Here is a 14,729-nt window from a genome sequence, read left to right as displayed (position 1 = left end):
CATGTGAAATTTATTGTCAATCAGTGTTGCTTCCTAAGTGGACAGTTTGATTTCACAGAAGTGTGATTGACTTGAAGTTACATTGTGTTGTTTAAGTGTTCCCTTTATTTTTTTGAGCAGTGTATATAGTTTTTCATATACATTTTTTTATTACAATTTCCATCTACAGACTGAACGTGCTCTCCTGCAACCCGCCTCAACCAATGTGGTACAGACTGCTATTTTTATACTTTAGAACTAGAACCTCCTACTAGCTACTAGCTAGTAGTCAGTTAGCCACTGCTAGCGGTCATTACCGTTAACTCCGACATCTGCCAGCCTCAGCCCGGTCAATTCCTGCCAGTCTGCACAGCGCGATATCAACCCAGAGCATATTGGACTGCTTTTTCTCTACCACATCTCTGGATTCCTACCGCAAGATCTGAACCTTTACTCCGGATCATCGCAGCTAGCTAGCTGCTATCCGAGTGGCTACTCCTGGCTAACGTCTCTGTCCCAAAGGAAGCACCTTGAGCTAGCCTCGAGCTAGGCCCATCTCCCGGCCCATCTCCCGACTTGCCTAGTTAAATAAAGGTAAAATTACCCCCACTGTACTCACATCCCTTGTCTGTACATTATGCCTTGAATCTATTCTTCCGCGCCCAGAAATCTGCTCCTTTTACTCTCTGTTCCGAACGCATTAGACGACCAGTTCGTTTAACCTGTCCTCTTATCCTACTCCTCCTCTGTTCCTCTGGTGATGTAGAGGTTAACCCAGGCCCTGCAGCCCCCAGCATCACTCCCATTCCCCAGGTGCTCTCGTTTGTTCTGTAACCGTAAAAGCATTGGTTTCATGCATGTTAACTTTAGAAGCATCCTCCCTAAGGTTGTTTTACTCACTGCTTTAGCACACTCCGCCAACCCTGATGTCCTAGCCGTGTGTCTGAATCCTGGCTTAGGAAGGCCACCAAAAATCCCTAACTATAACATTTTCCGACAAGATAGAACTGCCAAAGGGGGCGGAGTTGCAATCTACTGCAGAGATAGCCTGCAGAGTTCTGTCATACTATACAGGTCGGTGCCCAAACAACTCGAGCTTCTACTTTTAAAAATCAACCTTTCCAGAAATAAAGTCTCTCACCATTGCCGCTTGTTATAGACCCCCTTCAGCCCCCAGCTGTGCCCTAGACACCGTATGTGAATTGATCGCCCCCCCCATCTATCTTCAGAGTTCGTACTGTTAGGTGACCTAAACTGGGACATGTTGAACACCCTGGAGGTCCTACAATCTAAGCTAGATGCCCTCAATCTCCCCCAAATGATCAAGGAACCTACCAGGCACAACCCTAAATCCATAACCATGGGCAACCTCTAAGATATTATCCTGACAAAATTGCCCTCCTGTCTTCAACCAGGATCTCAGCGATCACTGCCTGCATGTGTAATGGGTTCGCGGTCAAACGACCACCCCTCATCACTGTCAAACGCTCCCTGAAACACTTCAGCGAGCAGGCCTTTCTGATCGACCTGGCCCGGGTATCCTGGAAAGATATTGACCTCATCCCATCAGTAGAGGATGCCTGGTTGTTCTTAAGTAGTGCATTCCTCTCCATCTTAAATAAGCATGCCCCATTCAAAAAAATGTAGAACAGATAATATAGCCCTTGGTTCACCCCAGACTTGACTGCCCTTGAACAGCACAAAACATCCTGTGGCATTCTGCATTAGTATCGAATAGGCCCCGTGATATGCAACTTTTCAGGGAAGTCAGGAACCAATATACACAGTCAGTTAGAAAAGCTAAGGCTAACTTTTTCAAACAGAAATGTGCTTCCTGTGCACTAATTCCAAAACGTTTTGGGACACTGTAAAGTCCATGGAGAATAAAAGCACCTCCTCCCAGCTGCCCACTGCACTAAGGATAGGAAGCTCTGTCACCATTGATAAATCTACGATAAATCGATCATTTCAAAAAGCATTTTTTCTATGGCTGGCCACGCTTTCCACCTGGCTACCCCTACCCCGGCCAACATCTGTTATAGACCTATATCCTTCCTGCCATGCCTTTTTAAAATCTTTGAAAGCCAAGATAATAAACAGTTCACCGACCATTTTGAAACCCACCGTACCTTCTCCACTATGCAATCTGGTTTCCGAGCTGATCATGGGTGCACCTCAGCCACGCTCAAGGTCCTAAACAATATCATAACCGCCATCGATAAAAGACAGTACTGTGCAGCCGTCTTCATGGACCTGGCCAAGGCTTTCGACTCTGTCAATCACCACATTCTTATCAGCAGACTCAACAGCCTTGGCTTCTCAAATGACTGCCTCGCCTGGTTCACCAACTACTTCTCAGACAGAGTTCAGTGTGTCAAATCGAAGGGCCTGTTGTCCAGACCTCTGGCAGTCTATAAGGGTGCCACAGGGTTCAATTCTCAGGCCAACTCTTTTCCCTGTGTACATCAATGATGTCGCTCTTGCTGCTGGTGATTCTCTGATCCACCTTTACGCAGACGACACCATACTGTATACATCTGGCCCTTCTTTGGACACATTGTTAACAAACCTCCAAACGAGCTTCAATGCCATACAACACTCCTTCCGTGGCCTCCAACTGCTCTTAAAGGCTAGTAAAAAAAAAAATATATATATATATATATATATATTAAATTTAGAATCGACTTCCTATTTCGCAACAAAGCATCCTTCACTCATGCTGCCAAACATACCCTTGTAAAATGGACTATCCTACCGATCCTTGACTTCAGTGATGTAATTTACAAAATAGCCTCCAACACTCTACTCAGCAAACTGAATGTAGTCTATCACAGTGCCATCCGTTTTGTCACCAAAGCCCCATATACTACGCACCAATGTGACCTGTATGCTCTCGTTGGCTGGCCCCCACTACATATTTGTCGCCAAACCCACTGGCTCCAGGTCATCTATAAGTCTTTGCTAGGTAAAGCCCAGCCTTGTCTCAGCTCACTGGTCACCATAGCAACACCCACCCGTAGTGCACACTCCAGCAGGTATATTGCACTGGTCATCCACAAAACCAACACTTCCTTTGGCCACCTTTCCTTCCAGTTCTCTGCTGCCAATGACTGGAATGAATTGCAAAAATCACTGAAGCTGGAGTCTTATATCTCCCTCTCTAACTTTAAGCATCAGCTGTCAGAGCAGCTTACCAATCACTGTACCTGTACACAGCCAATCTGTAAATAGCACACCCAACTACCTCATCCCCATATTATTACTTACCCTCATGCTCTTTTGCAACCCAGCATCTCTACTTGCACATCATCATCTGCACATCGATCACTCCAGTATTAATGCTAAATTGTCATTATTTCGCCTCTATGGCCTATTTATTGCCTACCTCCCTACTCTTCTACATTTGCACACACTGTACATAGATTTTTCTATTTTTCTTTTCTATTGTGTTATTGACTGTACGTTTGTTTATGTGTAACTCTGTGTTGTTGTTTTTGTCGTTGCTTTGTCTTGGCCAGGTTGCAGTTGTAAATGAGAACTTGATCTCAACTGGCCTACCTGGTTAAATAAAGGTGAAATTAAAAAAATACATATGCACACATAAGCAAACACACCCACTTCTCCTTCAGTCCGCACACCGTCCCAGCATGTGTGCGGTCCTAACAAGATGACTCACCGACACAGTTGTCACAAAGGCTGCAGTGAGAGGCACGTGGTGGTCTGAAGATCTTACAGGTGAAGCAGTACTTGAGCTTGACCGTCTGCCCATTGATGATCACCTCTCTCGTCCTGGGGGGCGGCCGGTAACCCGAACTGGAACCGTTGGCTACGTCTGTCAGGGAGAAGAAGTGGGTATCATTAGCCTCAAATCACATGGTTATTCAATTTGGAAAACAATACGCTGCAATCCTAGCCTCATTCATTGTCATGCCAAATGATGCTTTTGAAGAGTTGGATAGTTACACACTATGGGAGGAGGGTAGTACTATCCAGCACAGAGCTGGCACTGTAGAGCGGTACAGGAACCAAGTCAAGTCAATATGGAACTGTGACTGTCAAGTAGACCTATTGGTTCGTATAGTTCGTATAGTACTGGTCATGATAAAAGCAGAAGTGAAAAGCCTTTTCAAATATGTTGGTTCATTCATGTCTGGCTCTGGAAGCAGAAAGAGCCAGAGAAGTCTAACTGCTCAGCACCTTCTCTCATGACGTCACACTGTGACTGTTCTAACCTGCTCAGAGCAACATGCCCTTCTCTCTGCTCTCTGGTCGCAATGAATGTCACAGCAAACTGGTTGTTTTCTCTGCCGAAACGCATGCTTTTCCCCTCAGAGTGGTGTCAAACAGCTTTCTAACAGAGAGGATGATTGACATGATGAGGGGAGATGTTGTTGGGCGGATGATTATGGTAATTTCAAATGCATAAATGGTATAACCAATTCCCCATTACTCTCATGCTCGTTTCTATAGCTCTCGTGTGTGCGCGCGTGTGCGTGTGTGCGTGTGCGTGTGCGTGTGCGCGTGCGTGTGTGTGCGTGTGTGTGTAGATCATGGTGTGCCTCTGAGCCCAGTGGCAGAGCTGGAGTGGTGTGTATGTGTACGCAACTCAACAGGAAAAGCACATCTCTTTTCAGCCCATGTACAGTGCGATCAACGCAGCCTCATGATCCTCTCCTCCTCTCTACAGAAAGAGGGATAGAGTCAAACACGGAGTGAGTGAATGAGCAGAAGGAGAATTAGTATCTCACCATCCATCAAAGAGCGCTTCCAACAAAGAGAGTAGAAAGCCCAGAAGAAGTTGCTGAGCTGAACTGCATACCATTCATACGCCATGTGGTACAATCACACACACTCAATAAAGCTCAATAAAGAGCTCAGTAAAGAGAGCCCGCTCATCATTATTCTATTGAAACACTGGCGGATAATATTCTGAAGAACTCCTGTCATTCTCCACTAGGGTTATTGTGTTGACGTCTATAAAAATTAAAAAATGATGCACACGCATTGGTGGCCAGAAGGCGTGCTTTATTAAGATTCTGAACGGTCAGATAGCTAGCAACAATGACAAGCTGCCATGTGGGGAATCATAGGTGGCTCGTTTCAGTTTGTATTTTATTACTGATACCATGTCTTTGTGTCATGTCTATGCTAATATGGCAAAAAATAACTAGCTAGCTAACCAAATCAAATGTTATTTGTCACATGCGCCGAATACAACAGTGAAATGCTTACTTACGAGCCCTTAACCAACAATGCAGTTAAGAAAAAAAAGAAAAGAAAAAGTAGTAACAAACGATTAAAGAGCAGCAGTAAAATAACAATAGCGAGGCTATATAATGAAAAAAGTATTTAATAAGAATATTTCATTCATTCAGATCTAGGATGTGTTATTTTAGTGTTCCCTTAATTTTTTTGAGCAGTGTATATATATATATATATAACAATGACAATTACAACAATACTGAATGAACAATGAACACTTATGTTCAACTTAATATAATACATAACATCTATTTAGTCTCAAATAAATAATGAAACATTTGGTTTAAATAATGCAAAAGCACGGTGTTGGAGAAGAAAGTAAAAATGCAATATGTGCCATGGGAAAAAAAAGTTTAAAGTTGTAGTTATCATAGGAATTATGACAAGTTGACTATTTCTCTCTATACCATTTGTATTTCATATACCTTTGACTGTTGGATGTTTTTATAGGCATTTTAGTATTGCGAGTCTAATCTCTGGAGTTGATAGGCTTGAAGTCATAAACTGCGCTGTGCTTCAAGCATTGCTAAGAGCTGCTGGCAAAACGCTGTAAAGTGCTGTTTGAATGAATGCTTACGAGCCTGCTGCTGCCTACTACCGCTCAGTCAGACTGCTCTATCAAATATCAAATCATGGACTTAATTATAATATAGTAAACACAGAAATACGAGCCGTAGGTCATTAATATGGTCAAATCCGTAAACTATCATTTCGAAAACAAAACAATTACTCTTTCAGTGAAATACAGAACTGCTCCGTATTTTATCGAACGGGTGGCAACCCTAAGTCTAAATATTGCTTTTACATTGCACAAACTTCATGCTATGTCCTAATTATGTAAAGAAAAAATGCAAATTAGCTCACAGTTCGCAACGAGCCAGGTGGCCCAAACTGTTGCATATACCCTGACTCTGCTTGCCCTTTACGCAAGAGAAGTGACACAATTTCCCTAGTTAATATTGCCTGCTAACATTCATTTATTTTAACTAAATATGCAGGTTTAAAAAATATATATACTTCTGTGTATTATTTTAAGAAAGGCATTGATGTTTAAGGTTAGGTACATTTTTCGAGAATGCGCTTCTTTAAAATCATCACCTGTTGGGCGAAGTTGAAGTAGGCTGTGATTCGATGATAAATTAACAGGCACCGCATTGATTATATGCAACGCAGGATTATATGCAACCTCTACTTCAGACACCGCCAAGAAAAGTGCAGAATATTCCAGATTTCACAGTTTGGATCTAGGCCAGTTTGGATCTAGGATGGGGGCTGAAAGGAGGACGGTAGTGATAAGAGGGGTTGATGAGGGCAGTGGTACAGCTAACCAGCACACAGAGAGGCATACAGTAAGAGAGACTCAAGGAGGATTCAATGTCGGCCAAAGCGTCTGCCAGGCACAGGCCCATCTCGACGGGGTATAAAGAGAATGTAATTGCTATCCTGCAGGGATAGGGAGGTGAAAGGTAGAGGATGAGAACAGGGCATGAGCAGATGGACCTTCACTCACTGACAACACTACAGAACACTTACCTCAGGCTTAATAAGACCATGACCTGAGATACCGGACTTAAGATTCTGGACTTTAAACGACACAAAGAGAAGGGTAGCCTAGATACAAGTGCTTACTTCTGAAAGTCAAGTCAACATCACAATAGGCTATTATTAGGTCCATTATTTTCACACCCCTGGGGAGCAAGCCAAACACTCCAGACCCCATCTCATCTTGACAGGCCATCCCTCCATATTTCAAACTATGTGTGTGTGTGTGTCAGCCACACTCAGGTCAGACTGTTCTCTCTTTAGGGGGCTCCAGGGCTTGGCACCACTCAGGCAACGGTCCCAACGAGCCCCCGTAAGACTGTCAATCTGGATAAGTTTGTCAGTCTGGAGTTGTGTGCCCTAAGCAGTTGGTGTCAACTTAAATCCTCAGGGAGACTGCTTTAAAAGGAGACTATCTATATGGTGGATGCCTTCTATGACTGTGCCTTTCACATCAGTGCAGATGAGAGACAAGGAGAAGACACCCTGCTATTTGTGACTATGTATGAGCATTCTCTGTACAGGACAGGAAGTCCCAGCAGCTGCTGTTGGTTCCTGTACGTCTGTCTGCATGATGAGAGGTAATGAGGCCGATGGGCCCCACAGGGAGACCAGGACAACACAAACAGACACTTTCCCTGAGTTAGCACTCTCTCTGCCTCTCACACATGCAGAGGCATACTGTACAGTGGTCCGTGTGTGTGTGTGTGTGTCCAGTATGCAGAGGCATACAGAAAGTAGGTGGCCATCAGTAACAGCAGAGGCCAACCCAGGCCACTAATTGCTCGACAAGTTATGCTTTTCTTTCTCTCTTTGTCTGGACCCATTTGGTCAAATTCAACTGGCTGCAATTACTGTCCCAGCAGCAGCAGCTCCATTGATGTGCCATGCGGCTCCATCTACAAGGCCTCATCACACAGCCTTTTATCTCCCCGTCAGGGGGACCAATCATAATCCTCAAGACAAGCCAACAAAAGACTTGAGAGACCGGAAACCATCTCCCAGAGGAAACCAATGCTGGCTTGACAAAAAATGATTGAAATTCATGGAGAAACATCAGGTAGGGTAGGTTTTGATAAAATGTTGTTTGAGTGTGTGTGTGTGTTGGGGGGGGGGTACTGTCTGAGTATGTGTGTGCGTGCGTGCTGATTACATAACTCCTGTCCTGGATGTTGAGTCTTCCGCGGACAGATAAACTGTTATTTGTGGGGCACTTTCTCTTCAGTGGGTAACAAAAGTGGGTTTCCAAATGGTGATAACACTGAGCATCTGCTATGACACACAAATATACTTCCTATTGCCCCAGGATGCAGGCACACACCCTAGGATAACAATCCAGGCCTTGTTTCTAACCAAATGTTGCAATTGCGATTAGACTTGCGATTTAGAGCAACACTTGGGTGAGCTGTTGGAATCATGGAAATATAATTATTATTCTAATTCTATAGTTAGAATATAATATTGGGCACTTTGAATACAATGTTGTTTGACAAGACATCAAATTAAAATTCCAGGGCCTCCCGGGTGGTGCAGTGGTTAAGGGCGCTGTACTACAGCGCCAGCTGTGCCACCAGAGACTCTGGGTTCGCGTCCAGGCTCTGTCGTAACCGGCCACGACCGGGAGGTCCGTGGGGCAACGCACAATTGGCCTAGCGTCATCCGGGTTAGGGAGGGCTTGGCCGGTAGGGATATCCTTGTCTCATCGCGCACCAGCTACCCCTGTGGCTGGCCGGGCGCAGTGCGCGCTAACCAAGGTTGCCAGGTGCACAGTGTTTCCTCCGATACATTGGTGCGGCTGGCTTCCGGGTTGGATGCGCGCTGTGTTAAAGAAGCATTGCGGCTTGGTTGGGTATCGGAGGACGCATGACTTTCAACCTTCGTCTCTCCTGAGCCCGTACAGGAGTTGTAGCGATGAGACAAGATAGTAGCTACTAAACAATTGGATACCACGAAATTGGGGAGAAAACGGGGTAAAATTTAAAACAAACAAAAAATGCCAGAGAGGAGTTATTGTGACAGGGTAGGAACCAAAGTGTTGATAAGTGTTTCCTATGGGACCCTATAATGGTTTCTCTTAGCTATTCATGCAGCTTTGCATATTCCTCTTTGATTTAGAAAATATTGCACAAACATACCATCACTGGAATTATCATGCTGGATAGCTAATTATGTTTGTTCTGACTCCGTACATTTATTTGCTAGGTAACTAGCGATTAGTATTAGCTGCTAATACAATTTCGTCCCAAGTTGCTAACAAAAGACAAACTAGCCATTTGCAGATGTGAAACACAAACTAATATTGTAATTATAGAACGCTAGTGGATTTATTAAGAAGCAAAGTGAAAACCGCATCGTTGTCATCAACATTGTTGCATGTGCTGCATTAACCATGCAGACTGAATGCAAATGTGTCGTGGTCGAGGAACAACAAATGCGCTCCTTGAGTGACAGCGGGCAGGGCTAGGTCTGTGTGGAACGCGGCATGGAGAGAGAGAGAGCGGAGAGGGATGACTCAAGTAGCGAACTATAAAAATGGACGTTACACACGGCGTATCACATTTAACAAACCAAATATTCAAATACCGTTATAGAAGGTCAAGTAAAAACCCAAACCGGTCCCTGCATCAATACCAGTATATCATAAAATACGGTATACCGCCCAGCCCTAGGGCACTGGGACACAGATTGCAGTGTGTGTGTGTGTGTCAACCTCACTCTTATATCCAACTGTCATTGTAAAATTAAATGGATAAAAAAAGGATTTTAGAGATTACAGTTCATGTTTTCCATGAAAAGATTACACAGGGAAAAGTGCTACAATTAAATGAGATGAGCTTTCCTGAAGTGAAAACACAGCTCTGTAAAGTAGGTCTGAGTTACTGAGCAAAAGGCCTTTTCTCTGGACTGTTTTGAAATCATTACTCAGCCCCAAGGGTTCACTGATCTCTCTGCTCCCGGCTGGCTATGATGAACACATCCTGATATTCATTTCCACCCTCCCTAGCTTCGTTAGTTACTAGTGAAAATCTAAGGGAGGTTTCAGTTCAGTCCATTTCTGGGGAACTGGCTTTGATGTGGCCATAACGCATAGCCAGAGACTGACATTAAAGCCTCGAAGGTACTTACCGATCGACCAAGACAGGAGTACTTTTTGGTTGCCTGAATATTGTGAACACTTGTCCGAAAATGTAAATGAGCTATTTACACGCACAATTGTCATATGTTGCCTGCCTTTCACCTACACATTATGGAGGAACCCGAAAGATCAGTACTGGAATTATTCAAATTTTGGTTAGCAGTAAAAAAAAAAAGATAAATCCACTTGCCCCAGGCAATAGGGCATCAGTGTCAATGACTGTCAATGCCTCCTCCTTTCCCCCCATTTTGTCAACATTGTAGGCTTACAGCCTAACTCATCTCAAGTGATAGGACTGGTGGAAGCATTATGATAGAAACCTGCACAAGTCTGTCAGATCCAAGAAATCGTTAAGTAGGAATGACAGAAAGTGCACAGTTAAGGTATTCACATTGTGTGGTGTGTGAGTAATGAAGGTCTGTGTTGAGGCATTTCCAATTAAGATTTACCCCAGTGTTTAACCCAAAAGGTTCAGACTCTCCACCCATCTACACGGGCCGGCACCCGTGACTCACTGAGCCATGGCTCCGGTGGACCTGCTCTGACTTGGAGACAAGTTTTTTTTAGCTTTCATTTACATAACAATGGCTAACTGTGAACTTTACCACCTTCTCACAAAGCAACGGTCTTGAATGATACAGAGGCTGTTGATTCTGCTCGCCACAAGTCTTCAGTGTCGCACTCCTGATGGAAGCACCATAACACCAGAGCTTTCATTAACATAAAATACCGGCGGCCCACTGGTGTAAGGGTAAGTCTCAATAGAAAAGCACCAAACTGTGGCCCAAAACTCTGGTGCAGGTGGGGAAACAGTATGGTCCCGAAAGAGCCAGTGCCAGCTGACTGTAGTTGATTGGGTAATGGAGTGGGAATGGGGTCAGAGTTAATAGCCGTTATGTGAACCTTGCAGAAACATCCGGCGAGTCCATCGACTAACAGAGAGAGGGGTGAGCATAGACCACAACAACCAAATCAATATGGGTGTTCAACAAATTCAAATGATTTACAAAACATAAGCTAAATAAAGGGTGTGTGGGTATGTTTGTGTGAGCGAAAAATGCTAAAATAGTTACCATTGACTTGCAAATCTGCATTTTGATATGACACGCAAGCAGCCTGGATACCAACAGTAACACAAGGACGCAAAGAGTTCTGTCAATCAGCATCATGCACAGAACATGATCTCCTCCCATTTCAAGGACATCATGAACAAACGGTTTGATGTGAGCACATAGGGATGTGCAGGCAACATGTAAAGACATCAAGTGTGAAGCAACACAGTGTACACATGGTAACCCATGGCAACGGAACCCTGGAGAATTCTGACAGTGATAGAAGATATCTGTGTTGAATTCCTCTGAATCCACATTCCACCATGGGGGATGTCAGTCAGTGGATAATGTAATCCTACCTGCATAATGCAATGAGGCTGAGAGGAAAGAGGCGGTTGTGGATGACAGAGATCCTAGGATGACAGAGAGCTCCTATGAGTCCGATCTCCCCGAGTGCGCATCACTCTCTCCCTCCCTCAGAGTGCCGTAGAGGGAGGGAGAGAGGAGCTACTATGGATTGATCGAGCGCGAGTGTAAAGTGCTCCACAAACTCACTTGCATTAACAGATTAGGGTCCGATTTCCCGAAAGCATCTTAAAGGCTAATTTCATCATTAGAACCTTCGTAGGGGCATAGTTTAAATATCTGAACCGTTTCCCAAAACCATCTAAAGTTGCACTTGAAAATGCTCAATATTTACCAACTGCCTCAGACCACTCGTAGAACAGCTAAGTGCGTCGTTAGATGCTTTTTTCCTCTTCAATGTCACTTAATACACAGAAGATCTCAGCTAAACAGAGAATAAAGATGTTAAGAAGTTCACTAAATACAATTTTTCATTGTCTTTGCAACTGTAATAAAAGAGCAAAGGTTTTAAAAAAAGTATTCAAGTGAGAACCGAAATGACTGAATTAAAAGTTAAATACAGTTTAGGCTACATTTAAGAAATAAGGCACGAGGAGGTGTGGTATATGGCCAATATAATACCTGGATACAGCCCGTAGCTGTGGTATATTTGCCATATACCACAAACCCCAGAGGTGCCTTATTGCCATTATAAACTGGCTACCAATGTAATTAGAGCAGTAAAAATAAATATTTTGTCATATCCGTGGTATACGGTCTGATATACCACGGCTGTCAGCCAATCAGCATTAGAAAGGTGTTCCTAATGTTTGTTATACTCAGTGTACAGATAACTGCCAACATAAAATGTCTTAATAGGGAGTTGGGCCACCACGAGCTGCCAGAACAGTTTCAATGAGCCTTGGCATAGATTCTATAAGTGTCGACCTCTAATTGGTGGGACGCAACACCATTTTTTCACAAGAAATTACATTTTTGGTTTTGTTGATGGTGGTGGAAAATGCAGTCTCAGGTCCCACTCAGATCATCATTTATAATGGAACGTTTTTGGATTGTGTAAACAACCGTAATTAGGTCATTTTTATCAGATATTATGCATTTGACCACAATTTTCACAAAATTCACATTAATGCAACAAAATAATAATAAACAAATCTTTTTTTTTTTTTAAACATTGCTCCCCTAACGAAAAGGCCTGAGTTCAACATAACACTGAAAAAACTTTCGCATTTAATTATAACGCCAGAAGCTTCTGATGGTTCAGTTTACCGTTTGAGAGTGGTCACCGAACCACCTGTTACACTTCACCCCCCTTTGACCTCCTCCTCCTCCCATCCACGTCACCGGACCAATGCCTAGGCTTTACAGGCTAACAGTCTTAACTCAGTCTGTCACGTTACCCTTATGACGACTACCCCTGTCAGAGACTTGAAACTACAACGTGTAGGGCCTCCCGGGTGGCGCAGTGGTTAAGGGCACTGTACTGCAATGCCAGCTGTGCGTCCAGGCTCTGTCGTAACCGGTCGCGACCTGGAGGTCCGTGGGGCGACGCACAATTGGCCTAGCGTCGTCCGGGTTAGGGAGGGCTTGGCCGGTAGGGATGTCCTTGTCTCATCGCGCACCAGCGACTCCTGTGGGGGGCCGGGTCTCTCCCGAGCCCGTACGGGAGTTGTAGCGATGAGACAAGATAGTAGCTAAAACAATTGGATACCACGAAATTGGGGAGAAAAAGGGGTCAAATTAAAATTAAAATTAAAAAATAAAAACTACCACGTGTAACACAAACATGTCAAACTAACACATCTTCAGGTTGCTCATCACATAAGCATGGATCACCAAACCACGCTCCAATTGGTAGTTACAGTCTTGTCTCATTGCTGCAACTCCCTTACGGACTAGGGAGGGGCGAAGGTCGAGAGCCGTGTGTCCTCCCAAACACAACCCAACCAAGCCACACTGTTTCTTGACACAATGCCCTCTTAACCCGGAAGGCAGCCACACCAATGTGTCGGAGGAAACACCTTACACCAGGCGACCGTGTCAGCGTGCACTGCACCCGGCCCGCCACAGGAGTCGCTAGTGTGCGATGGGACAAGGACATCCCTGGCGGCCAAACCCTCCCCTAACGACGCTGGGCCAATTGTGCGCCGCCCCATGGGTCTTCCGGTTGCGGCCGGTTGCAACATAACCTAGAATCGAACCCAGAATCTCTAGTGTCACAGCTCAGGAGGCCTCAAACCACACTCTTCATGAGTAACCTTGCTGGATCTTGAAGACTTGTATTAGTGTAGCAGATAGGGATCCTCAGCCTGAAGTGGCGCTCCTTGCGTATTTGAAGATGGCCTTTTTTTAATAGCATGATGAGCTGGAGTGCCTCAGGAGGGCGGTCACGTGTGTTTGAGGCAGAAGTCTTGAGTCGAGTCTCTGTATGAGCTAATACAGGGGGAAGTGGTACTCGCTAAGCAGGCAACATGAAGTCATTTACAATAGTGCCACTGGCACTTTTGTGCCAGATTTACAGTTGCACTTAGCTTAACCACTGGGGTCGCTGTGGAGGGAGATTGTGGTGTGAATGTAGCAGATGGGGATCTGTGAAACTCACTCATTAGTCTGAACGGTCGCCTCTTGCGCAGTTGAAGGCCTTTTTTACAGCGTGTTGGGTTGGCGGAAAGGCAGAGGTCCAGAGTTCGAGTCTCGTATGAGCCGAATCAGAGCGAAGCGGTACTCATTAAACAAGCAGTTCATCATCCTTTACATTCATTTCCTAAACTCATCCCTATAGGCTTCAGCTATAGGCTTCAGGTTGTGTTTGGGAGGACGCACAGCCTTCGACCTTGCATAGATGAGACAAGACTGTAATTAGGGCCGATTTCAAGTTCATAACAATCGCCTTTTTGGACGCCGATTATGGCCGATTACATTGCAATCCATGAGGAGACAGCGTGGCAGGCTGACACCCTGTTACGCGAGTGCAGTGTCAAAAGGACCTTGTGGCTGCAAGGAGACAAGGTAAGGTGCTAGCTAGCATTAAACTTATCTTGTAAAAAAAACAATTTAACCTTCACAATCACTAGTTAACTACACATGGTTGATGATATTACATGGTCAACTAGCTTGTACCGCGTGCCTGTTATTTTATCATCGAAACACAGCCTACTTCAACTTTTTAAATTTAATTTTACCTTTATTTAACCAGGCAAGTCAGTTAAGAACACATTCTTATTTTCAATGACGGCCTGGGAACAGTGGGTTAACTGCCTGTTCAGGGGCAGAACGACAGATTTGTACCTTGTCAGCTCGGGGGTTTGAACTCGCAACCTTCCGGTTACTAGTCCAACGCTCTAACCACTAGGCTACGCTGCCGCCCCAAAATTTAACAAAAGAGCATTCGC

The 14,729-nt window shown here is 44.5% G+C and overlaps 1 protein-coding gene across 6 annotated transcripts in view; it reads right to left on the bottom strand.

Annotated features, from left to right (window-relative positions):
• LOC118368441 (palmitoyltransferase ZDHHC14-like) overlaps positions 1-14,729 on the bottom strand; it is a 98,656-nt gene that overhangs the window by 27,114 nt on the left and 56,813 nt on the right. For all 6 annotated transcript variants that reach the window (XM_052496937.1, XM_052496932.1, XM_052496936.1 and 3 more), the window contains one exon: positions 3,656-3,811. In XM_052496937.1, the coding sequence (XP_052352897.1) occupies positions 3,656-3,811 (156 nt within the window). The remainder of the gene's footprint in view (positions 1-3,655; positions 3,812-14,729) is intronic.

The sequence above is a fragment of the Oncorhynchus keta genome, chromosome 35 (genome assembly GCF_023373465.1).
Source record: "Oncorhynchus keta strain PuntledgeMale-10-30-2019 chromosome 35, Oket_V2, whole genome shotgun sequence".
NCBI classification, from domain to species: Eukaryota; Metazoa; Chordata; class Actinopteri; order Salmoniformes; family Salmonidae; genus Oncorhynchus; species Oncorhynchus keta.
Note: the sequence above shows the minus strand (reverse complement) of the source record. Positions and strands in the feature narration are given on the sequence as shown.